Source organism: Gopherus flavomarginatus, chromosome 4, assembly GCF_025201925.1.
Source record: "Gopherus flavomarginatus isolate rGopFla2 chromosome 4, rGopFla2.mat.asm, whole genome shotgun sequence".
In the NCBI taxonomy this organism is placed as follows: domain Eukaryota; kingdom Metazoa; phylum Chordata; order Testudines; family Testudinidae; genus Gopherus; species Gopherus flavomarginatus.
Genome location: NC_066620.1, coordinates 187,015,756 through 187,041,922, shown reverse-complemented (window position 1 = coordinate 187,041,922; position 26,167 = coordinate 187,015,756). Strand labels below are relative to the sequence as shown.

General features: G+C 41.8%; 2 protein-coding genes across 5 annotated transcripts in view; both read right to left on the bottom strand.

Annotated features, from left to right (window-relative positions):
- GRHL1 (grainyhead like transcription factor 1) overlaps positions 1-8,169 on the bottom strand; it is a 91,997-nt gene extending 83,828 nt beyond the window's left edge. The window contains exon 1 of the mRNA XM_050950780.1: positions 8,099-8,169. The gene's annotated coding sequence lies outside the window, so the exon portion shown is untranslated. The remainder of the gene's footprint in view (positions 1-8,098) is intronic.
- Positions 3,473-26,167, bottom strand: part of TAF1B (TATA-box binding protein associated factor, RNA polymerase I subunit B) — a 61,971-nt gene continuing 39,276 nt past the window's right edge. For all 4 annotated transcript variants that reach the window (XM_050950785.1, XM_050950786.1, XM_050950788.1 and 1 more), the window contains 6 exons: positions 22,994-23,171; positions 22,535-22,581; positions 14,890-14,980; positions 14,329-14,399; positions 13,099-13,324; positions 3,473-8,573 (listed from right to left, as the gene is read on the bottom strand). In XM_050950785.1, coding sequence (XP_050806742.1) covers positions 8,408-8,573; positions 13,099-13,324; positions 14,329-14,399; positions 14,890-14,980; positions 22,535-22,581; positions 22,994-23,171 — 779 coding nt within the window. In that variant the 3' untranslated portion in view covers positions 3,473-8,407. The remainder of the gene's footprint in view (positions 8,574-13,098; positions 13,325-14,328; positions 14,400-14,889; positions 14,981-22,534; positions 22,582-22,993; positions 23,172-26,167) is intronic.

Below are 26,167 nucleotides of genomic sequence, written 5' to 3'. Positions count from 1 at the left end.
ACTTTGTAAAGGTGTCAGTGCCTCCACAAGGTACAAGGCAGTGGAGAATCAAGCCCAAGGTGCTTTATATAAAATCTGTATGACAACAAAGTCCCTGTCCATAGGACAGATCCCATGTTTGAGGTTAGCAATGTAGGTGTCTATAAAAAGTGATAAATTTCCCCCAAACAACTTTACAGGAAACAGGAAGGATTTCAGCACTCTGTACAATCTGTCTCCCTAACTCTTTAGCAAAAGCTTCCTTCCCCTTCCTGCAACAGGCTCAACAAGGTTCCCCGTGGCCCCTGGAGCATGGGTTTGGAAAAAGGAGGAGACCCTGAGTTTGGATCCCAATTCCCCTCATAGCTAACCCCAAGAAAGGAGGGAGTAGTGCCCAAGAGCTGAAGTTCCTGCAAAACTGGGAAATAAGTGAGTGCAAAGAGAGAAAGGAGGCAGATTAAATGAAAAGTCAGATAAGGAGACTCAGGAAATATGGAGAGGGCAGTTGGGATGGGACGGAGAGAGCACCTGGGGTATGAAAGAGAGAGGAGAAAATAATAAAGAGGGAAGAGATGGACAAATGTGGGTAAAAAAAGAAAATAAAGGGGAAATATAGAAAGTATGAAGAAAGAATTGGAAAGTAATGGAACAAGTTCTCTTTTCACTTCATTTATATCCCTCCATGCTAAACTATGTTTCATAGGCATCCTTTAAGGAGCTGATTGGTTATTTTAAATAAGTATTCACACACCCACAGCTGAAACAGTTGCCATTTTTTTCCAGACTGAGTCAGACACTAGGAGGCCAGGCTCCACCAGTCTAAATTAGACATAAGACTGAAAAGGGATATAATACAAAGTCATCTGATATTCATTTGGCTCACATTTTATATATTATTTTTTTTAATTCAACTTAAGGTCTAGAGCTCGGTATACAGGAAAGAATTTGGCATACACTGGAAAGAATTTGGCACACTAACCACTAGGCAGTCCTATTTGCAGTCCCTTCAAAGACTCTTCCTATCCACGCATAAAAGTGCTCTCTCCTTTGCATCGGTGTTTTAACTGAACTTGGGACGAGACTTCCTTTGTGCAAAATCTAACTACCACATGGTCCTCCACTGTGTCAGTATGGATGGAGATTGTATCATTGGGGCTGCTCCATCAGCTGTCTTTTCACAGCACCTTAGTCACTGTTTAGTGTTCCTGCCTAATCACCTCACACAGTTGAGTTGGCCAGAGGCCACATACCTGTACAAACAGACAGTGCTGCACACTACAGATCTCAGTTGCAAGTCATTTTCACAGTGAACAATTTTTACCATAATCTTATATTGGGATGGCTCATCTTACTAGGCTGATGCTCAGGCACTGGTGTCAATCTGGGGAGAGGACATCCAGAGCCAGTTGGACAAAATAATGCTCAATACTATGGAGTGTGACCATTTAGCCAAGCAACAGGCAGAAATGGGCATCATCAGGAGCATCAAGTCATGCTGTAAGAAGACAAAAAGGGTCTGGATATCATGACCTCCAGGTCCCCTCTAGTCCTACATTTCTATCATTTTATGATTCTATGAAAAGGACCTGAAGTCAAGCTCATGACTATAATCACCAATCAGGACTGGAGTGCGTAACTTATCCATTGTTTGAGATGCTGGATTAAAATCCCAGGATCCATCTCTCCATTCAGCCAGATATCCTACTACAGTGGTTCTCAACCAGAGGTCCAGGGCCCCTGAGGGGGCCACGAACAGGTTTCATAGGGTTCACCAAGCAGGGCCAGCATAGACTCACTAGGGCCATCAGAAAAAAGCTGAAGTGCCACTACATGGGGCTGCAGCCCAGGGCCATGAGCTCGCCACACGGGGCTGAAGCCAAAGGCTGAGCCATGTAGCTTTGTGGGGGGCCCTGTGGCATGGGGCCTCAAGCAACTGTGCTGTTTACTACCCCCTAACACTAGCCCAGGCTTTTATATGCAGAAAACCAGTTATTGTGGCACAGGTAGGCTGTGGAGTTTTTATAGCATGCTGCAGGGGCGGGGGAGCGCTCAGAAAGGAAGAGGGTGAGAACTCCTGTCCTACTAGATGCCATGGAAACACCTTGTGGTCTGATCAATAGGGATGGGCAGCCCAAGTGGATGACAAGCCAGAATAGATGATGTCCCTTATACTGCTACATTCGCAGGATTTCCAGACAGATCCAAAATTCTAGCTGTAAACTGCACAGAACCACAATCCTGCCCATGGCAGCTGAGCTGGTTTAACAGAAGAACGAACCAGGGGCTGAGCGGTTATATAGGTTTTTGATATCCCATATACCGCTGGGAGCTGATTTTTCATATTTGGGGGCAGGGGAAGAGTTTTCTTGGTTCTTATGAATGTTGCCATTAGCATCTGTAGAAAGGACCGCTACAGGGTCATGACAGAAGCATTCACCTATCCTCTACTCTACTAGCCTCGCTCTACCTCTTATTTCTTTCTACCTCTCATTAGTGCAGTGGGAATAGCTGGTTCCTGCACACCTGTTTCAGTTTTCAGAGTCTTGCATCTCCTTCGGCTCTTCTTTCTGGCTGCATGGCCAGTGTTCCAAGTCAGGGCAGAAGTGCTGAACTCAACATAAACAGTGCCTGGCTGAGCTATGTACATGTCCAGACTCAGAATGGTGGATAAATGAGGGGTGGAGGAAAATCAGAAAACAACACAGTAGCTGAAACAGGAGAAAACAGGAGAGTTCTATTGGAAGAAATTCATCCATAGGGTACTATGGCTAAAGCACAAGTTACATTTCATCTGTTGGCTCACATACCAGCCTACTCACCTAGATAGTACTTATGACTCTTACCTACCTGAAAACACATTTCATTCGGTCTTGAAACAAAAGATGCATAAAAAGCAGTCCTAAACAAATTCCTTCTGTCTCACTAATGTTTTTAAAGCAACACATGACACATGTAATAATCAAGTTGATGGGTGGCTCACTCAAGCCAAGAGTGGTAGGGGAAAAAAAGACAACAAGCTAAGTGAGATCTCTAATAATTCCAGGCCTTAATTTTCCCCAGTTACTCCAGTTAGTCTATGGATCTCCACAAGTACTGCCCCTCCATCAAATCACCACTACTTCTGGAGATGCCTCACAAGTACCTTTTGGGAGCTTCAGCACAAACCTTATTTGCTGAGCAAGGAAACAACAGAGTTTATTCAGGCTCCCATTTTGAGACTGGGATTTAGGGGACTCTTCCAGGGGATTAAGGGAGTTTGATTTATTCTCAAATTATGCCAGGCTTTCCAAAATCTCCCACAAGCCACTGCTTTACGAAGCTGTGCTGTGGGCTACAAACAATGCGATTACAACTGTGAATATCACGGGTGGTAGAAAACAAACCTGAACCAGCCTGGCTTGCCTTCACACTGTACCATTGACACATACACTGGTGCTAGCCCACCAGTTAAATGCCCTACTGTAGACCACATTAGCAGCATAAGAGAATAGAGTCAATTTTTACATGACTATATTTGGAGAATGGTAAAAGCTTTTCTAAAGTTCAATTAATAACACAGGATTTCAATGGGTTTGTGTAACTACATGACTATTAGTTGAACATTGTCAAGTGTTTGAACTGAGACAGGCAATTAACTGGAGGTACAATTCAAATTTTCTCAAATTCCTTTGAGAGTCATAAGGTTCCATTAAAAAAATAAAAGAGATTTCCCATTATATAATGTTTGCAAGTAAATCTTGATAGAGGCTCAGACAGGGTAACACTTTGTGTATTCATTTGCCCTTTCTTTCTTAGCTAAGTCAACAGAAAGGCAAGTTGAGTTCTGTGAATTCTTCTAAGTCATGAGGTTATATTTGCGTTCCTGAAGCTGGAAACATGCATTAATATACAATAATACACAAAACCAGGGCATACATATGTACCAGAGGGGGAGAGGAAAAAAGTTTTAAAGTACTCACAATCTCATGGAGATCAATAATTAATAACTTTATATTGTGAAAGACAAAGTTGCTAAATACTTTAGTGCATTTTAATCTATGCACTGTAAAATGATCATTCATCTTTTAATGATAAAGGTCAAAAGCAGGTATCAATTATTTTCATTTGTATAATTTCCCCTTTTCAAGTACCTAAACTAAAGAGCAAAACAAGAAATGTTGACTTTCCTTGGATGTTGTTAGCAAATGATTATAAAAAGAAGATGGAACAAAAACAGAGAGAATAAGTAGTTAAAGCTGCTGGGTTGAGGTGGACACCCTAGCCTTGGGCTATCCAGCCCCAGTTGTCTGCTTAAGAAATGTGGCTCCACCTCAGTGCAGTGTTGACTGGACTCAAAGTAGTTGTGTCCCAAGACAGCACAACTACACTTGAGTGAAGATGAAGTCACCCTGTGGTTCATCAGCTCGTTGTTAACTATCATTACACCAACTAAATGTTGACTGATTAAACTGGATGGCACTGACATCAAGCACATTACAGGCACACCCTTTACTTTTAAATCTGACTCTTACCCTGTGTGTCCAGGGTGCACAAACTGTTTGGTGATGAATTGCAAGCTTTATTCCTGTTTATTAAAGCACAACTTTAATTTATTCCAACATCTAAGGGCGCATTGTTACATTTGTAGATTGAGTATGCACACAGTATTTTTACCACTACAGTAGTTTTAAAAGAAAGCTGTGTCTGTAATTAAGCATATGTAGTCTTTCAAATGAAGTTAAATATAGCCTTTCGAATTACTTTAAATACTATGACTGTATATGGTCTTTTAGCTAATGAACTTGAAACAAATGATAAATACTATAGATTTCCACCAATAAAAGGATAAGTAGTTTACAATGAAGGCAGTGTATAAAAGGAGATGGTCTTTCAAACTTTTTTAAAAAGTGACAAGGACACTTAAATTCTTGTTAAAGAATAATCTAACTGCTGATAAAAATAGCAACTGGGGCTGCATATCTCACAACCACATCAGATATTTCTTCCAAAAGGCCTAAAAACTCTAAGAAGGGTCAACATAGATAACAAATCTTAAAATCTAAACAAAAATTGGAGCACTAAAAACACATGCATGAAATTTATCTCTAAGTCAATTTACATATAAAATCATCAGGATTGGGTCTCTCTCTTTATACCTGTCTGACGTGCCCAGTACAATTTCTATTTCAATCTTAGATATGCCTAAGGCACCTAAGCACTCTACAAGCGCTATGAATCATTGAGTATGAATGAACACAAGTCACATCTTAATCTCCTCCGTCCCCCTCAACACACATTTGTTTTTGTTGTTGGCACTGGATAATCTCCCTAGTATCAGAGCATGTCAGAATCTCAAACCCACTACTCTGACTCCCTGTTTGTTTTAAGACTACCCTAAATTACAGATATTTTTTTTTCCAGGTAGCAGGATATCTTGTTCACTGACCTCCTGCTCAGTTTTGAATGAATCTCCCCCTTGGTGTGCAAGACTTTCCAGGTGCTTTCTGTGACCTAGCTCTGACTGCCTAACCATTTCTGGGCTCCTCTCCCTGTGATCTTCACAGTTGGACTGTTGCTTTTTCACTTGGTTCCAGACAGTTAGGGCAGTACATCTCCATTTCTACAACCCACAAGATCCATTCTCAGTCTTCAGATTTCATCGTTATAATTTTATTTAAACTATGACTGATCATAAAAACCCTTTCAGAAGGGACCTGACCGTCATATCTAGAGAGGACCTACTGCACTGGCCACCTTCTGGGATTACCTTACCACTGTGGCCTGGCTCCTTGCTCATGAGAGAAGTTGGAAGCTCTTTAAGATTATGTATATACAGTAACTAGATACCTGTGGCTGGTTCAGGCTGCAGGGCTGTTTCACTGCTGTGTAGACTTCTGGCCTCAAGTTGGCTCCCAGGCTCTAGGATCCTGTGGGGTGGGAGGATCCCAGAGCTCAGGGCTCCAGTCTACACAGTAATGAAAACAACACCGCAGCCCGAGCCCCACAAGCCCAAGTCAGCTGACATAAGCCAGCTGCAGATTTTTCTTTGCTGTGTAGACAAATCTTAAGAGCCGTCCCCCACTCCATGAGACATGCTGTCCATGGTAATCATTTCAGCTGTCAGCTGATTTTAGTATAATTGAATTTGGTAACATTGTGCTCCCTATTAGGAGTTGGAGGTACTGGCTTTTATTAATGTTAGCTGAGAAACCAAAGAATGGTGTTAGGCAACCATTTATCTGCCACAACGATTCCAGCCTACATGGTATTTACTCCTTCCTCCTGGTCAAATGTATGTAAGCCCATTAGAAGGCACAATGTGAAAACATGGGCTATGATAAGGGCCCTGCCAAATTCATGGCCACGAAAAACATGTCATGGACCATGAAAACTGGTCTCCACCGCGAAATCTGGTCTTGTGTGCTTTCACCCTATACTATACAGATTTCACAGAGCAGACATGCATTTCTCATACTGGGGGTCCTGACCCAAAAGGAAGCAGGGGGAACACAAGGTTTTATTAGGGGGGCTGCGGTATTACTACTAGCGATGTAAAAGTTTAACTGGTTAACCAATAAAATTGATGCTTATTGGTTTCTGTAAGTGATTAAACTCCACCTGGGGTCCTGGGTGCCGGCACTGAGTGTCCCTAGGGTCCTGGCTGCCAGCCCTGCACTCGGCATCCTGGCATGCCCAGGGCTCTGTTGCCACTCTGCACAGAGCCCTGGGCATGGGGCCAGCAGTGGAAACCCACCTAAAATGTGGGGGTGCTGCAGGACCCCCCCACACCTTTGTTTGAATGTTTAACCATGTAACAGATAGAATTTTAATCTGTTACATGGTTATTGTTTTTACACATTATTTACATCCCCGATTACTACCCTTATTTCTGCTCTGCTTTCAGACCTGGGTGGCTGGAGAGCAGCGGCGGGTGGCCAGGCACCCAGCTCTGAAGGCGGCATAAGCGCAGAAGTAAGGCTGGCAATACCATACCATGCCACCCTTACTTCTGTGCTGCTGCCTTCAGAGCTGGGAAGCTAGAGTGGTAGTTGCTGGCTGAGGGCCCAGCTCTGCAGGCAGCAGGGAAGAAGGGAGTATATACCATACCATATCATTCCATCCTTACTTTTGTGCTGCTGCTGGCGGCAGCTCTGCTTTCAGAGCTGGGATCCCAGCCAGCAGCCGCCGCCACTCTCCAGCTGCCCGCTCTGAAGGCAGCATCACCGCCGGCAGCAGTGCAGAAGTAAAGGTAGCAGTACTGCAATGCCTCCCCTACAATAATCTTGCGAACCTCCCACAACTCCTGTTTGTGTCAGGACCCTTACAACACCATAACATTTACAGTTTTTAAAATCCTATGATTGTGAAATTGACCAAAATGGACCATGAATTTGGTAGGGCCCTAGCTATGATGGGGTGTTGGCATCCAGCTTTCTCTCCACCTTGTCTGTTCTGGCTGCTGTAGTTGAGCAACTTACTCAGTGCATCAAGAATAAAGCTAGGACTTGGACACCTATTAGATGGCTGAAGCTCAATACATAATCAGGTGACAAGTGGAATAATTTAATTATGATCACTGTCAGTAAGCCTTGCAGAAGAAAAATGGAGAGAAACCCAGCACGTGCAACCCAGGAAAGGGAGGCAGGAGTTCCAAGTGTTAAAGGGGAAGCACAGAAGAACCATGAGGCTAGAGTGGGAGAAGGATATAAAATAATAGCTAGGTAAGAAGCCTGGGCATAACAAAGGGTGAGGAGGAGAATAGGAAGAGAAGAAGTGTAAAGAGGCCAAGAGAGAAAATTGCAAGGTTCCTTCCAATCAGTCTGATGTTTCAGAATAGTGAGCTGCAACCCAAATGTCAGACCACCACAATAAAACCCTGTGTTAAACACCTCTTTTCCCACAGTTGTTCTTGAGCAGTTTTTTTATTTCAAATGTGAACAAATAGTTCTTTTTAGAAATAGGTAACATTTGCTCTCGTACAAGTTAAAAAAACCCAACAAGATACAGACTACTTTGAAATGCAAACCCTTCAGTAAAATGAACAATTAATATAATCTAGAGGACTATTTGCTGCACTTTTGCACTCAAGACACACACAAGTATGTATGACAAAAAACTACTATAATAAACTTTCCATTACCTTTAATACAAGTGGATGTAAACTTTAGTAAGCAGTTGCTTCAGTAACTCTTCCCTTATGTAGTTTCCCACTGTTCTTTGTAACGTAGATACACAGAAACCACGAATTGGCAGTGAGACCAGCAGTGGAAGATCCACCCATACAGCATCACGCTGAGATCAGTGGACCTTTGTGCAGGTGTAAGGGTTTGTATGCATGGATCCAGTTGCAGGACTGGGGCCATAGTTCTTAAAGTTTTCATTTACCATCTGGTAGTTCTGCGATCTTTAGGACTTGCCATTTTCTTGGATATGAATGTTTTGTTTTGTGTTACTTTCTGTGGCGTTTTGTTTTAAACAGTTTGTGTTCTATTAAACACACCTCTTCATGGATGAGAGAGGCTGGTACCCTTAGGAGGAAGGAGAACAGGTTTAACACAAACTGGTAGCTCTGGGGAAAGTCTGATTCTTTATAGTGTGTCAGTTGCCCACATATCCTACAAAAAAAACAAACAAAAAAAAATCACAAATTTATCTTGTTGACATTCAACCATATTCAAGTTTTCCTCTAATTTGAGTGTTTTTTATTATATCATAAGTACCATTGTTGATCTATGGCTCCAATCTATGGACCCCCTCAGAGTCTCAATGGAGTATTTCTTTGCAAGACTGGGGCCACAAACAGATTAGGCTAGGTCTTAGATCTAAAGACAGGTAAGAATGGTGTACTGTCCATGTTTCCCAAAACCAGGTACACACTGGTCTTAACTAAACCCCTGTATTTTCCATGATTCTGCCCTACAGATTGAGACAATTTGGCTGTCAAATCTAAGTTGTCACTTAAGAAAATCATTCCTCTGCCCTCCCACCTCCCCTGCTTATGAGGAGCAAAACCTTTTAAATTTGAACAGAATGTATCAGGTGCGGTCATGTTTTCCAGAGTCTGCAGACTGCCTGGAACAATAGCTTCAAGGGGTGTGACTTGCTATTATTCATCATAACTGATGTAATTCTGAGCCTACTGATGACAATTAACTATTTCACTACTATTCATTTTTAGCAGAAACATTCAGCTAGTGCACTTATTCCATTGGCCACAGCTGGGGTGGTTACTATAGAGAGTACTGGACCAAGCTTTCTGCTGTCAAATTATTGCTGGAGTGGAGAACTGTGTTTCAGCCTCAAAAAAAGTCAAATCATCTCTGTCCACACTGATTGGACCTTTACTGTACATTGCAGTTTACCTTTAAATACATTTTCCTTAAATACTTCTTCCTGGAATCAATATTTTACAATAGCTTACTTCTATATGTATGGTTACTTAAAACAAATCTCCACTGATATTTTTAGCATTTATTTTTGTTTTTGGGAAGTATTAGCCTCTTGTGTTTGAAATAGCAATAGTTTTAAAATCAGGATTACATGGCATTTGAATTTTGGGAGGTTGGTACTTTATTAAAATTAATTTTATAGTGGTGCACAATTTTATTGTAATTCAGTGATCAAGAATAAAAATATATTTGTAAGGGAGCAACATATAAAGGACTAGAAAAGGTTGACAGTGATGATCTAAAAAAAATCCAAATTTGCATTTAGGAACTTGTAAGAGATCAAACCATTACATTTATGCACATCAATGGAGCTGAAAGAAAGATACTCAGGCATTTTTTTATGTGGCTAACTACTGAAAACACAATGGCTGATGAGGTAACACTTCTTTTTGAAAAGTGTTCTGCTCTCTCCAAATATATTTTGTCAACCAAAATTAATGATCTGATACAAACAGGTTAAAGTGGCATTGCAGGGCACCTATTTGATTTTAACAGGAGTGAGGGTTTTCATACAGACATCCAATACATAGAATTTGCATTTTCTTCCTCAAAGGCATTTTTTTTCTTACTATCTACTCCAAGAATAGCTAAAAGGAGCTAAGACTTCTGGACCTTGTGCTTTTTAAATTCCCAGACAAAAAATTACATTAAAATGAAGCGTACGTATAAATAAAATTAGAGTAAAATTCATTAAAAGGATATTATAATTATCTTAAAAACTGTGTGTTATAAACACAAAAAACTCAGTTAAGGTAAGCTTTAAAAGTCCAAACATTTTAACATATGGAAATTCAAAGCAACCTTAACTATGCTCTGTAGTGAGGCCCTGAAATAGCTATATGCATAAAGCATTTCAGTGGTCTCAGATCAACTGATTTTTAAAGAAACATTTTTGGGGTTTGTTTTTAGCTCTATGGCATCTCTATTGCACAATATCTCATAGCTGAGGGAATGAATGCTCTTTCCACATTTTCAAAAGATTAACCAAATGGTCATATTTGTAACTACATTAACTACTTGCACTATAGATGATACAATGGGAAATCTAAAGGATAAGAATTTAAACTCAATTCCTGATTTCTGAGGGCTATGACTATTTGCATTTCACATTATGTTCTAATGTACTACATATGTAAATACATGCTTAAATACAAAATTTGCATGGAGAGAGACTGTTCATGCAAACATACATAAAAAACCACTTATCCAATGTGTATCAGATTTATTCATACGAGTAAAGAGGATTCTTCTCTCACCCTCTGTTAAAAAGTTTCTTGTTCAAACAAGAGAATGAACCTACAGACCAAAAGCTCTTGTGATATGATACTATGTTTACATTATTCCAACCCACTTCTGTCTTGGTCAATACATAAAAGGCAAAGTGAAAAGGAAAAAAGGCAGATGAATAATAAGCAAGTACACTGAAAAGGCAACAAAGTGTGCACACTTTAGACTCAGTCATTTTCAAAAACAGAATATTAAATAAAGTAAACTTAAAATAACAGTTGGTATTGTAGTGTTTGTTTTCTTAAATATGATATTTTATAGTAAATATAATCTTAAGGCTTGGGTATACAATATATTGGCATGAAATGCAATGAGACTGAATTCAAATATTTCAATCTTCCTTCTCACAAAGGACAACAAAAACCCATTATTGCAGTGTGAATCCAAGATGATCTTCACCCCCACATAATCCACTGACTAAACAGGAGCTGGGTTTGTTTTTCATGGATGACCTAGTGGCAGAACAGTAAACTGGCCTTAGGCCAGGCCACCTTGTCTTAAAAAAAAAAATCATCAGGATTTTGGAGGCTAGATAGAAACACCATTTGAGATGTAAATTCCTCTTCCTGCCCCACAAGAGGTAAATGCTATTGAACTCTTACGTTCTCCTGAGTAGTCTTCTGCAGTCAGATGAAAGTTGGCCATCTTTTAATCCACTTAATGTGTGCCATGTTAATTTTATATTGTTCTAGTTTCTTAATCAAAATATTTTGTGGTACTAAATCAAATGCCTTACAGAAGTCTAAATCTATTACAACAACACTGTTACCGTTATCAACCATATTGTAATCCCATAAAAAAAAAATCACGTTAGTTTGACAGCATCAATTGCATACAACAGTATGATTTTTCCAACCCAACACCAATATATATATATATTAAGGCTGTCAAGTGATTAAAAAAAGTAATCGCGATTAAACGCGCAATTAAAAACATTAATCGTGATTAATTGCATTGTTAAATAATAATGGAATACCATTTATTTAAATATTTTGGATGTTTTCTACATTTTCAAATATATTGATTTCAATTACAATACAGAATACAATGTGTATAGCGCTCACTTTATTACAAATATTTGCACTGTAAAAATAAATTGTATTTTTCAATTCACCTCATACAAGTACTGTAGTGCAATCTCTTTGTCATGAAAGTTGAACTTACAAATGTAGAATTATGTACAAAAAATAACTGCATTGAAAAATAAAACAATGTAAAACTTTAGAGCCTACAAGTCCACTCTGTCTGAGCGATCGGCTGAAGTAGGACTAACAAACTTGGTTACAATTTGCAGGAGATAATGCTGCCCATTTCATGTTTACAATGTTATCTGAAAGTGAGAACAGGCGTTTGCATGGCACTGTTGTAGCCGGCATCACAAAATATTTACGTGCCAGATGCGCTAAAGATTTGTATGTCCCTTCAACTTCAACCACCATTCCAGAGGACGTGTCAATGCTGATGATTTTCATCATCTTAGTCATAGGCTACCAGCTGAAGGTTGATTTTCTTTTTTGTTGGTATGGGTTCTGTAGTTTCTGCATCTGAGTGTCGCTCTTTTAAGACTTCTGAAAGCATGCTCCACACCTTGTCCCTCAGATTTTGGAAGGCACTTCTGATTCTTAAACTTTGGGTGGAGCGCTGTAGCTCTTTTTAGAAATCTCACATTGGTATCTTCTTTGCGTTTTGTCACATCTGCTGTGAAAGTGTTCTTAAAATAAACGTGCTGGGTCATCATCCGAGACTGCTATAACATGAAATATATGGCAGAATGCGGGTAAAACAGAGCCAAAGACATACAGTTCTCCCCCAAGGAGTTCAGTCACAAATTTAATTAACGCATTATTTTTTAACAAGCATCAGCATGGAAGCATGTCCTCTGGAATGGTGGATGAAGCATGAAGGGCCATACTAATGTTTTTCGAGAGCAGTTATGTAACAAAAAAAAATCTACATTTGTAAATTGAACTTTCATAATAAAGAGATGGCACTATAATACTTGTATGAGGTCAACTGAAAAATACTATTTCTTTTATCATTTTTACAGTGCAAATATTTGTAATAAAAATAATAATATAAAGTCAGCACTACCCACTTTGTATTCTGTGTTGTAACAGAAATCAATATATTTGAAAATGGAGAAAAATATCCAAAAATATTTCATAAATTTAAATTGGTTCTCTCTCAACAGTGCAATTCATTTTTTTAATCACAATTAATTTTTTGCATGTATAAAAAAACAGCTTAGCATAGTTAAGTCACTAGTCAATGCACAGTCTCAGTCAAGAGCTCTTACACTAAATATCTTGTTTAATAAAAATAAAATATCTTACAAAAATTCAATTTTAAGGAGAAACTTTTTCATGAACATTCAGCACATTTCCAACAAGAGTCAGATACTTACTTCTCATTACATAGTTTAACTGAACACAGCCAATACTTGGTGTTCATGGTTGTAAGTGAATTGCCTCTTTCTTGCAAAATTCCCTCTAGGATATGCCCATGAAAACAATTACCATCTGTGTTTTCTTCAGCCCAGTTTAACTGGAAACTTGAAGGGCTTTGCTTTTCAGCAACTTGCATTGAACCAGATAGTGTGCCAAACTGTCTTTGTAAGTTCACTACCATTTCTGTACAAAGAGAAACAAAAACTTAAGCCACAATGTATCGTCACATTTTCCCACACAGTTTACCTTTCTACACAGAATATTAAAATCCTGTTTTAAAAAGGTATTTGAATTTGTGTTTTTTCCTACCTCTGCATGATATATAGAGAAAGCCTGAAAATGTTTATTTTTCTTCTTCTTCCTTTTTACATTTGAAATTCAAGTCAGTCTATTCTAAAAACCTCTATGGTGACTGGAACTATTATTAAAGTTATGACTCCACATGAATAAAGAGACTAAAAGTTATAGAGGACCTGAGAGAAGTAATTTAAAATCAGATTGTTTAGAGGTCTTTTTAAAAAACACATTTAACTCCATTTTCTAATGAACATTTTAAAGAAAGGATGTTTTAAGAATTCAAACATCATTACCTCTCCAGTTATGCTATCAGAGTCCCCAATACACATGCTCAGACTCCCAAGAGGTACTCCAGCAAAACAAGTGAAGACCAAACAGACTTTCCCAATATCTTTACAATAAAAATCCAGTAAAAAGAAAGCTTAAAAAATACAGGCTGCCTTTATGCATAATAAAATAGCATAAAAAGGGCAAAAGTTCAATTACTAAAAAATCCACTTCAAGTCTCTTGTAATATAAACCAGGACTTTGGAGCAGAGCCTGGAGCTGGAGCATGGAGCAGCTCCAGAGCAGTGGAGCTGCAGGTTTTTGCCTGGAACTGGAGCGGAACTGGAGCTGCAGCACAGCTCCAAAGCCTTAATATAAACTATGTATTCTGGTACTGAAGAGTCCTGTGGCACCTTATAGACTAACAGACGTTTAGTCTATCAGGTGCCACAAGACTCTTCGCTGCTTTCACAGATCCAGACTAACACGGCTACCCCTCTGATACTATTCTGGTACTCTCATTCTAAATCCCTTTGATAAACAAAAACTTGAACAGGAAAAAAAGACAAGAAAAAATTAGAATTGTTTTGCTCACATTGTTGGCTAAAGAAAATTACACTCACGTCTTTTCTTAAGAACTACAGATTTTTCCTTGGATGAGTAGAATAGTGGTTTTTCACATTTCCACAGACACCTATCAGTGAAAGAAACACAACCTGGTGAAAAAATAAAAACCAGCACAACCATATCCAAACAAACAAGAAAAGGCAGTCATTTCTCAAGATTGTTATTACAAGTATCCAATGTTTTAGGAATAACCTCAAGTTAGTAGGTGCACTGTACCATTCCTCCCCACCATGCATAAGAGAAGTCTCTCTTCAAACTGGTGGAGCGGGGGATAGAAGTAGTGCTCTTCATCAATTTTTCATCATTTATTGTAATCGGTTTTGATAGCTTTATAATTCAGGTCACTGGTCACAGAGAGTTTCCATTTAATTAATGTCAGGCCAAAGTTCTAAGTGTGATGGGAGAAAGAGCATGAGGATTTATTAATTTGCTTTACTCCTCCAAGCTCATGTGACAGAAATAAGGATGAAATCCTGGCTCCACTGATGTCACTGAGGCCAGGATTTCACTTAAGATGATTAACCTCAAAAAACGTGACGTATTGAACAACAGCATACCTGGCTCTTTCTTCATCTAATTTCTTCTGTTCCACATCCACAGACTTCTTTATAACTTTGTACCACTTTTTGAAATCAAACCACAGGCAGCCTGAAGTAAAATCCAAAATTTAGTTTTAGGAAAAGTGATAGAGCACAATAAAATATAGAATGTTAGAAAGGTAGCAGCAGTTAGACCCTTAGCTTTCTTTTTTAAACAGGTAGATTCCATATCCTAGACTCTAGATTCCTTAAAAAATAAATGGTACAAAGCAGCAGGCAGTGAAGAATCCTATAGGATACCATCAGGGATGTGGAGGAGCCAAATAAGTGAGAGTGAATTATGTGTCTTTAGCTCAGCTCATATAAACACCTTACACTTCTTTGTTTTCACTCTTTGGCCCTTACCCTGCTCCTAAGAATAGCAGGAGTTAATAAGGCATTTTCCCCCCTAAGCTCCATGATTCAGCCTCAGAGAGGTAGTTTGACTTAGAATTAACCCTCTCTCTCTCGAAAATAAACCTTTCACCTTTGCAACATGAATTGGCCTCCATACATATGGAATGTGAACTGTTCAAAGGAATGATGAAGGTTGACAGGTCAAGATTTTTTTAAAGTATTAATGGGATTCTGAAAAGTTTGTTCAGCTCCCAAAACAATGAAAAATAGCCTTTCCTGCTAGGCATCCTGCAAACAAAATGCCAATCATATTCCTCCTGTCCGTCCAAAACTCCAGTGTCATATCATCCTTCCATATTTATGATTAAATAGAATAATGAAACATATAGAACAAAAAAAACCCCAAAACCTCTGTTCTATGATTTGAGAATAAGTACCTCTCAATTTATGACTGAACTGTACCACATATGCATTTAAGCAACATACCTAGCACCTACTGTCCCATGACAAGAGGTGTAAGTATGACTTTAGTAAATAAACATTGTACAATAATAATAAGAATTCCAAAATAAAACATGCTTAAATAACTAATTTTTGAACATACAAGGTATTGTTTTCTCCAAAAAGCAGTGATGTGCATATTCCAAGAACAAAATATACATAATATAGCCAAAACTTTGAGTTGTAGTCAAAGAATGCAAGAGCAGAAATAAAAGATGGTTACTCACCTTTGTAACGGTTGTTCTTCGAGATGTGTTGCTCATATCCATTCCAGTTAGGTGTGCGCACGCCGCGTGCATGTTCGTCGGAAGACTTTTTACCCTAGCAACACTCGGTGGGTCAGCTAGGTGCCCCCTGGAGCGGCGCCGCTATGGCACCGAATATACCCCTGTCGACTCAGCCACCCCTCAGTTCCTTCTTGCCGGCTACTCCGACAGTGGGGAAGGAGGATGGGTTTGGAACAAAGGTGAGTAACCGTCTTTTCTTCTTCGAGTGATTGCTCATATCCATTCCAGTTAGGTGATTCCCAAGCCTTACCTAGGTGGTGAGGTCGGAGCGAGACGTGGTAGAATGCAAAACTGCTGAGCCAAAGGCTGCATCATCTCTAGACTGTTGAACCAGAGCATAATGCGAAGCAAAGGTGTGGACCGAGGACCAGGTAGCTGCGCGACATATTTCCTGGATTGATACATGTGCCAGGAAGGAAGCCGATGAAGCCTGAGCCCTGGTAGAATGCGCGGTGAGATGGCCCAAGGGAACATTAGCCAAGTCATAGCAAGTGCGGATGCACGCTGTCACCCAAGAGGAGATTCTCTGGGAGGAGACAGGTAGACCCTTCATTCAGTCTGCCACTGCGATGACGAGTTGGGGCAATTTACGAAAGGGCTTTGTCCGTTCAATATAAAATGCGAGCACCCTACGGACATCTAGAGAGTGCAACTGTTGTTCCCATAGAGATGAGTGTGGCTTCGGAAAGAAGACTGGAAGGAAGATGTCCTGATTAGTATGGAAGGCCGATACCACTTTAGGGAGGAACGCTGGGTGTGGTCGCAACTGCACTTTGTCCTTGTGAAAGACAGTATACGGTGGGTCCACTGTGAGTGCTCGAAGCTCGGAGACTCGCCTGGCTGATGTAATGGCTACGAGGAAAACTGTCTTCCAGGACAGATATAGCAGCGAGCAAGTTGCCAACGGCTCGAATGGTGGAGACATAAGTCTGTTTAAGACTAGGTTGAGGTCCCAGGTAGGGGCAGGGCGGCGTACTTGGGGGCATAGGCATTCCAGGCCCTTGAGAAATCTAGTAACTATAGGGTGCAAGAATACGGAGTGGCCACTCTCCCCTGGGTGGAAGGTAGAGATGGCCGCCAAGTGCACCCTCAATGAGGATACCGCCAGGCCCTGCTGTTTAAGAGACCAGAGGTAGTCCAAGATGGTAGGGATCGCGACCTCAGTGGGAGTAGCAAAGAGTCCTGTGGCACCTTATAGACTAACAGACGTTTTGGAGCATGAGCTTTTGTGGGTGACTACCCACTTCGTCAGATGCATGTCAGTGGGAGTAACATTCTGCGTTCCACACCAGCAGGAGAAACGCTTCCACTTGGCCAGATACGTTGACCGAGTGGAAGGCTTCCTGCTACCCAGGAGTACTTGTTGTACCGAAGCAGAGCAATGCAACTCTGACTGGTTTAGCCACGCAGTAGCCACGCCGTGAGGTGAAGGGCCTGCAGGTCTGGGTGGCGAAGACTGCCGTGGTCCTGCGTTATGAGGTCTGAGTGGAGTGGCAGGGTAATTGGGTTGGCTATCGACAGGTCTAGCAGCGTGCTGTACCACTGCTGTCTGGGCCACGCTGGAGTGATCATGATTAGGTGCGCTCTGTCCCTGCGGAGTTTTAGCAGGACCTTGTGAACCAGCAGGAATGGTGGGAAGGCATAGAGCAGCCGGTTCTTCCATGGCATTAGGAATGCATCTGAGATCAACCCTGGAAGGAGCAGAACATCTGGCATTTCCTGTTCGCACGGGAGGCGAAAGGTCTACGTGGGGAAATCCCCGCTTCTGGAAGACCTAATGAATAACATTCGGGCGTATCGACCATTCGTGGCACAGGAAGGACGTGCTCAGTTGATCCGCTAGAGTGTTCCGAACCCCTGGGAGAAAGGACGCTATCAGGTCTATCGAGTGGGCTATGCAGAAGTCCCAGAGTGGGATAGTTTCCTGACAAAGGGAGGAAGATCAAGTCCCTCCCTGTTTGTTTATGTAATACACGGCCGTTGTGTTGTCTGTAAACACTGAGAGGCAACGGCCTTATAGATGTTGCTGGAACGCCTGGCACGCCAGGCGGACTGCTTTCAGCTCTCAGACATTTATGTGTAGCACCAGTTCCTGAGATGACCAGAGGCCTTGTGTACGAAGGTGTCCGAAGTGGGCACCCCAGCCGATAGATGACGCGTCTGTCGTCAGGGACATTGAGGGTTGAGGTGGATGGAACGGCAGCCCTGCAAATACCAGGGAGGGAGTCAGTCACCAGTCTAGGGAGCCTAGAATGCTTGGGGGAGTGGTGACTATCGTGTCTAATGGGTCCCTGCCCGGGCGGTATACCGAGTTGAGCCAAGTTTGGAGAGGACGGAGGCGGAGTCTGGCGTATTTGGTCACGAATGTGCCGGCAGCCATGTGACCTAGGAGACTGAGACAAGTGCGAGCCGAGGTCGTCGGGAATTTCTGCAGACCTCGGATGATTGTTGCCATAGCCTGAAAGCACTGCTGTGGTAAGGAGGCCTTGGCTAGATTGGAGTCCAGGGTAGCTCCTATGAAGTCTAACCTCTGGGTGGGAACCAGAGTGGATTTATCCATATTGATCATCAGGCCTAGACGTGTGAATAGGTCCCTGACGATGCCCGTATGCTGGGTGACTTGTGTCTCGGAGGTTCCTCAGATTAGCCAATCGTCCAGATACAGGAATACATGTATCCAACGTCAGCGGAGATATGCAGCAACTACGGCCATACACTTCGTAAATACCCTTGGGGCCGTAGAAAGGCCAAAGGGCAGGACCGTAAACTGGAAGTGCTGACGGTCGGCTATGAAGGGAAGGTACCTCCTGTGCGGAGGAAAGATGGCGATGTGAAAGTACGCGTCCTTCATATTGAGGGCAGCATACCGATCTCCAGGATCCAAGGACAGGATAATGGTCCCCAGGGACACCATGCGGAACTTCAACTTTATGATAAACTTATTGAGTCCTCGCAGGTCTAGGATAGGTCTGAGAACTCCCTTTGACTTGGGGATTAGGAAATAACGGGAGTAAAAACCCTTGCCCTTTTCGTCCTTTGGTACCTCCTCTATCGCTTCCATGGCGAGGAGCGTCTGCACCTCTTGCAAGAGGAATTGCTCATGAGAGAGGTCCCTGAAGAGGGACAGGGCTGGAGGGTGGGATGGTGGGGTTGAAACAAATTGGAGGTGGCATCCATATTTCACCATGCGGAGGACCCAGAGTTCTGAGGTTAACTGGGACCACGCCGGAAGGAAGTAGGAGAGACGGCTGGAGAAGGGAGGAAAAGGATCCTGGTCTGTAACTGGTACGCTGTCCTCGGGCGCACCTTCAAAAGTTGGACTTGGGTCCCGCTGGTGGTTTTGAGGGACCTTGGTTTTGGCCCCCTTGGGGTCCTGACTGGCATCTACGCCCACCTCGTCCGCGCCGCCTCCCCAAGTCTTGTCTGTGTCTAGGCACAAAGTATGGGCGGTGAGGCTGGGGATGGAAAGGCCTGCGTTGAGTCACTGGCGTATGCATGCCTAGAGAATGCATTATGACCCTATTGTCCTTCAGGCTTTGCAGTCTAGGGTCAGTCTTTTCTGAAAAAAGACATCTGCCATCAAACGGCAAGTCCTGGATGGAATACTGCAGCTCCGGTGGGAGGCTGGAAACCTGCAGCCATGAGATGCGTCTCATGGCAACGCCTGAGGCCAGAGTCCTGGCTGCTGAATCAGCTGCATCTAGCGAGGCCTGGAGGGAAGTTCTGGCCACATTTTTCCCTCCCTCCAAGAAGGCAGTGAACTCTTGGCGGGAGTCTTGAGGGAGTAGCTCTGTAAACCTACCCACCTCTACCCAAGTTGTAATTATAGTAGCTAAGCAGGGCTTGCTGATTTGCCACCCGGAGCTGTAGGGCGCCTGCCAAATACACTTTTCAGCCAAGCAGGTCCATTCGCCTAGCCTCTTTCGACTTTGGGGCTGGCGCCTGTTGGCCATGGTGCTCCCTCTCATTCATGGATTGAACGACTAGTGAGCAGGGAGGAGGATGGACATGCAAATACTCGTACCCCCTAGAGGGTACCATGTATTTACGCTCAACTCCCCTGGCCGCAGGCAGGATAGAGGCTGGGGATTGCCATATAGTGTCGGCATTGGCTTGGATGGTCCGGATAAATGGTAAAGCCACTCTGGTGGCGGTATCTGCCGACAGAATGCTCACTACCGGGTCCTCTACCTCTGGGACCTCCTCCACCTAGAGGTTCATATTGAGTGCTACCCTCCTGAGGAGGTCCTGATGAGCTCTCAGGTCGATTGGAGGAGGGCCCGAGGAGGATGTTCCTGCCACCGCCTCATCTGGAGAAGCGGAAGAGGAGATGCCGGGGACGCGCGGGTCCTGTGTGGCCTCTTGCTCTTGGGTCACCTCCTGCTCCAGTGGGACCGGGAGACCGGTGGGTGGACAGGTGCTTCCTCTGTACCAGCCGGAGGGGGGCAGCTAGCTGTAGCCTCTGGCACTCAGTGCTCTGATGGGGCAGAGCGAGACGGAACTACTGGAGCACCTTGGGCCTGGTAGTATGTCCAAGGTGTCCAGAAGGACCACTGATGTGGGCCATGGTCCTGGTTCTGGGCCTCCTGAAAGACTCCGGTGGGCACATCCGAATCGCGGTCCAGAGCACAGGAGCTGTCCGCGTGGGACGACACTAAAAGTGTGTCTGGATGGCCATGGAGGAGCGGAGAAGCCCTGGGCAGAGTTTCTATCCCTGGCGGACCTTGCTCTACTCAGCACTGGAGACCAGTACCGGGAAGCATACTGGTACCGGGAAGGAGATCGGGACCTGCAACCGGAGCGGTGCCGGGAAGTCGACTGAGATCTCGAGGCTCGACGTCAAGAGCGGCTATGGGAGTCACAGTGCCTGGAGCGGTGTCGGGAGTCGGAACAGTGCCGAGAGCAGCGTGCTGGTGAAAGGGATGCCAACCGGTGCCACGACTGTGAGCAGTGTTGGCAGCGGGAGCGCCATCTGGACCTGTAATGTCTGTGGGACCGCGATCTTGAACGGTGCCGGTCCGCTGTGCCGACAGAAGGTGGTCTTATCAAGGCAGGCTTGCCTATAGACTGAATTATCCGCTCCGGTGGTGCCAGGGGTAGAGGCAGCATCAGCTCTGCCATGGCAATCAGATCTCTCGCCATTGAGAATGTCTCCGGCGTGGATGGCATAGTGAGCTCTGCCGCAGCACACGCCGGGGAGCTAACAGGCACCGGACTCAACGGCCCTTGTGGGACCGGAATCGACGGTGCTGACGTTGTCGGTGCCGCAGCAGGTGTTGGTGCTAGGCGATCCAACACAGACGAGCTCTCTGGCTGCGGTGCAGGCGGCACAGAAGCAGCAGGAGTCTTAGTCTCTCTCGACCTCAGGGAGAGGGAGCAGCATGCAGCCGACTTCGGTGCCGGCAACGGCCGGTGCTGAGATGGCTTGGTAGTACCGGCATGGTCCAGTGCCGAGGAAGCACCGCCCGCCGACTGACCAGCGCTTGGTGCCAAAGGCGGAGGGGTGAGAGCCGCCTCCATGAGGAGCTGTTTAAGTCTGAAGTCCCGCTCCTTTTTGTTTGTTGCATTAAAGCCTTGCAAATGTGGCACTTAGCTGTCAGGTGCAATTCCCCGAGGCACTTCAGACAGGAGTCGTGTGGATCTCCTGTCGGCATTGGCTTGTGACAGGCCGAGCACGGTTTGAAACCCAGTGAAGCGGGCATGGTCCCCGGCACCGCGTGTGGGGAAGGGGCTAATCCCCGAACCCCTCTGAACTATATTACACTAACTATGCTATAAACAGATAAATTAAGTATAACTATATAAAAAGTTTACAACTATGTACACAATAATGAACGAGAGAACTATGAGTAGCTAGGGAAGTGGAGGTCAGCTAAGCCGCGCTCCACGGTTCCAACGACCGACACGGGCGGTAAGAAGGAACTGAGGGGTGGCTGGGTCAGCAGGGGTATATATCCGGTGCCAAAGCGGCACCACTCCAGGGGGCACCCAGCCGACCCACCGAGTGTTGCTAGGGTAAAAAGTCTTCCGACGAACGTGCACGCAGCGCACGCACACCTAACTGGAATGGATATGAGCAATCACTCGAAGAAGAACAGAAGCTATTAAAACTTCAAATGTTTTTCAGAAAAGAGAGAAAAAAGTTTGTGTTTTGTCTTAAATGGAAATGTTTTAAATTTTTATCTAGTCTAGTCCAACATTACAAGTTAACATTTAAATTTTAGTTAACAGTTACTACTACAAATGTACATGCTAATCCAACAACTCTGCAAATGGGCTTCTAGATTTTTAAATTTACCCCAAAGGAGTAATTGATGCATCATTAAAAAAAAACAAAAACAAAAAAAAACACAAAACCAACCCCAAAAAGCACCAAACCCCACCTTCTTAGGGTCAATAAATCCATGTCCTACTTAGTTTAATTACAAAATTTCATTTTAAAAATTATATTAGATTCTTTTCACTGATATATTAAGTACCTTCTTTGTTCTTTTGATTTCTTTTTCCAGCAAAGTTTGCATATAACCTGAAAATATATATATATATACACACACATTTATTAGATGGATTGTTTTTTGGAATCATACTTTCCACTTCTGAAACTTTCAAAAAAATGTTTTTTAAAACAAACCCACTGACATCAAAAATTCCACCCATTTAATCCTAATCCTATCTTTAAAACAATCAGATTTGGTTATCAATGTATGTGAACTGAGATGTGAACTATTGCTTACTTTTAAACTAAAATTATTAGTTAGCTAAAGGTACAGTAGCATTAAATAATAGATCATGAGTTATAGCAAGAAACTGACATTGCCAATTATTGAATCTGCTTTCCATTCTTTGGGCCTGAGTTAGTGGCTTAAAAAAAGTTTTAGTGCAACGTTAGAAAATTTGGGCCCTTCTGACATGAAAGTTTGCTCATAAATCAGACTTACCATTCATACTGATCATCTAGTATAAATAGTAATTTGAGCACCACTATAATGATGGCTGCAGCAAGAACATCATATTTTACTTTCCTTGCTGATTTATTCACAGGATCAAGTGTCAGAAAGTCTGTTTCTCCAAAATTGATCTTTTTTACCACTCTGCAAGTCCAATTGTGCAATTCATCTAATTAAGAAAAGGTAAAATATTGTTAAATAAGCTGTACAGACGTGCTAAAAATGCCAGTTTCTAACACCTTAAAAATACACAGATTTTTCAAAATACAACTTTTTACCACTATTAACTAAATTAACCCTCAGAACACTCCTGTGAGGTAGGCTAGTATGATTTAAAATATATACTATGAAATAAGGAATAAAAATTACACTTTGAATAAAAAACTTGGACCCTTTGGATGGAATAATGATGTTGCTAGGCTACCCTGGTCATACCCTAATTATGGTAGATCTTAAATATGTATTGTACAACCTGTAACTTGCAGGATCAGGTTCTAACTTTACTACTTCAAGTAGTCCTGTAGCTTTAAATAGGACTACACTAGGTAATAAAATTAAATGTGTGCGTAAGTGATTGCAGAAACAAGGCCTGAAGTGACACAGTTTAAAGTTTACAATGCTAATCTTAACTACTCTCTGTTTAAACCACAAAAGGAAAAAAATTCAGAGACTTCAATATTATTTCAACAGCAGTTGTATGTGAACAGTCCAATATTACTGTATACTTCTTTTCACTGGTGCAAAATACCTACATTTCTTACCTTTCCAGTTTAGCAAGAAACTCAGGAACTGATTACACCATCAGATTCCAAAAAGATTACCAATATCTTGCTATATTCTGACTGCGTGCAACATTAGTTCAGCTAGACTTTCTATTCCCACAGCAGCTATTGCTTGTAAGGAGCTAAATTATTACAAGACCTGATCTTGATTTTCCAGTTGTCACCGTCATACATAACACTAAACACACAACAGAGAATATGCATCAAACCACTGCAATCCCTGAAAATAAAATGTTACCAACAATAGCATCTCTTACACAAAGTTTCAATATGTTTAAATAGTGAATAATAAAAGAAAAAGTGACTTCTCATAATATCCCCTTGGGACAGTGTGGAATTATCGATTCACTAAGCCTAAATTACATAGTATATTCCCAGCCACCTTTTTTTTTTTTTTTTTTTTTTTTAGGTTTTTAAAAGTTTTTATTAAGGCAAAGTTACAATAAAATGTTAACATACTACAGCATATATTACTTATTCAGGATCAGATTAATAGTCAAAGAACCTGGCTAAAGCTTCTGGATTCCACGTTGGAAAGCCCTCCCTCCTCTGAGAAATCTAGAAATGGCAACCAAATTTTAAATACCTATCCTCTTTCTGGTGATTCTCGTGGTACAAAAGCTTTTCCATTACAAGGATAGTCCATATTTTACTATACCACAATTCCAAAGAAGGAAAGGTCACCTATTTCCAGTAACGTGCAACACAAAGTCTAGCTGCTAACAATAAAAATATATTTTGTCGTTTTGTTTAAAATGTAGATCCTTTCCTGGAGCAATAAGTAAGAAGATCAGGGGATCTCTAAGAAGTTGGTATTCTGTCATAGGATCAATGTCTTTAATAATTTCCTTCCAAAACAGTCTAATTCCTGGACACAATCACATGTGCAAGTATTTTCCCCTTTCCCTGCAACTTCTCCAACAGAGCACTTTCCTAGTAACAAATACAGGATGGATCTTAACTGAAGTCAAATGACACCTACACAGTAAATTTATACAAATTTTCTTTATGAGCTACACAAACTGAAGATGAGTATCCCCTTTCCCTTACAGAGGGACAGTCATCCAGATCAATTTCTTTGTCCAAATCCCTCTCCCATCCTGTTACTCCTTTTTCAGATAGTCACAAAAAAATGTTATGTTAAGTTTTATTGTGGATTCCATTTGTTGTTCCTTTGTAACTATTCTTCTTTTATAATTTAAAAAGGTCTGACAACTTTGAATTTCTTTGTAGTAAGTCTGAAAACTGCAGACCTACAGACCATCCTCAATTCACTTAGTTGATATTTCAAGATTTCAAAATAATGTGATGTTACTTATGGTGTAATGCTACACAGGCACAGAATGATTAAAAGATGGATTGTCCAGTCTGGAATTTTAGCCCTAAATGTGAGGTTTCTTCTTTTTACACATTCAAATGTGACCTTAAATAAGAACTGTAAGTTCACACAGTGAGAAGAATTGTTGTATACTCATAAATACCTGATATGCATGAAAAAATAAATTACCATTTCTAAACTATTTTGGTGAAAACAACCGTCTTGACTAACTGGGACATTTGTGATACCCGCAGCATGGAAGCCCAAAATGTATAGCATATATACTAGTTTCTATAGTTATTTGTTAGACAATCTTGAATGTTTACTGTTTAAACAAAAAACATGGAATGTTTACACAGCACTAATTCTGATGTTAACTCAGAAATCAAGCAAGTCAGAAACTGGTTTACAGTCCCTGACACTGTGACCCCAGAGAACTAGAATCACAAGGTACTTTTCATTTCAGTTTGTAAATACTGAGAAATCTCCAGCTGAGCTTCAGATAGCTGTATAGAGAAAAATGGGATTATTTCTTTTAATTTCTGTGATTAGATTTTTATATATTTTAATATAACTTCAACTGAAAACTTACTGAAATTAGTTACAGCTTGCATAGAAAATAAGAGTCTCAAAAGCCACTTTTAAAAATGAATACTAGCTATTCAAATGTATGTCAAACATGTTTACATTGAGATTAAAACAACAGAAGCAACTGCAATATGAACTCCCTAAAAACAGAGTTTAAACTGGAAACCATGAAGTGTCCCCTAACTACACTAGCAATCAAGAACAACCTTATAAAAAATAATGTACAACAGCTCTCATGAAATTAAAATGAGTACCACACACAGGGCTTGAGCCTGCAAAGTGCTCTCCTCCAACCCATCAAAGTACTTAAACACATGCTTAACTTTAAGAATGTGAAGAGTCCTAAGGATGATTGGCAGGACTATTTACATGCTTAAAGTAAGCACATTGTTAAGCACTTTGCTGGGTCGGGGTCTGGGTGCTCAGAACCTTGCAGGATCAAGCATATAATACTTCAATGTTCAGACAACTTATTAA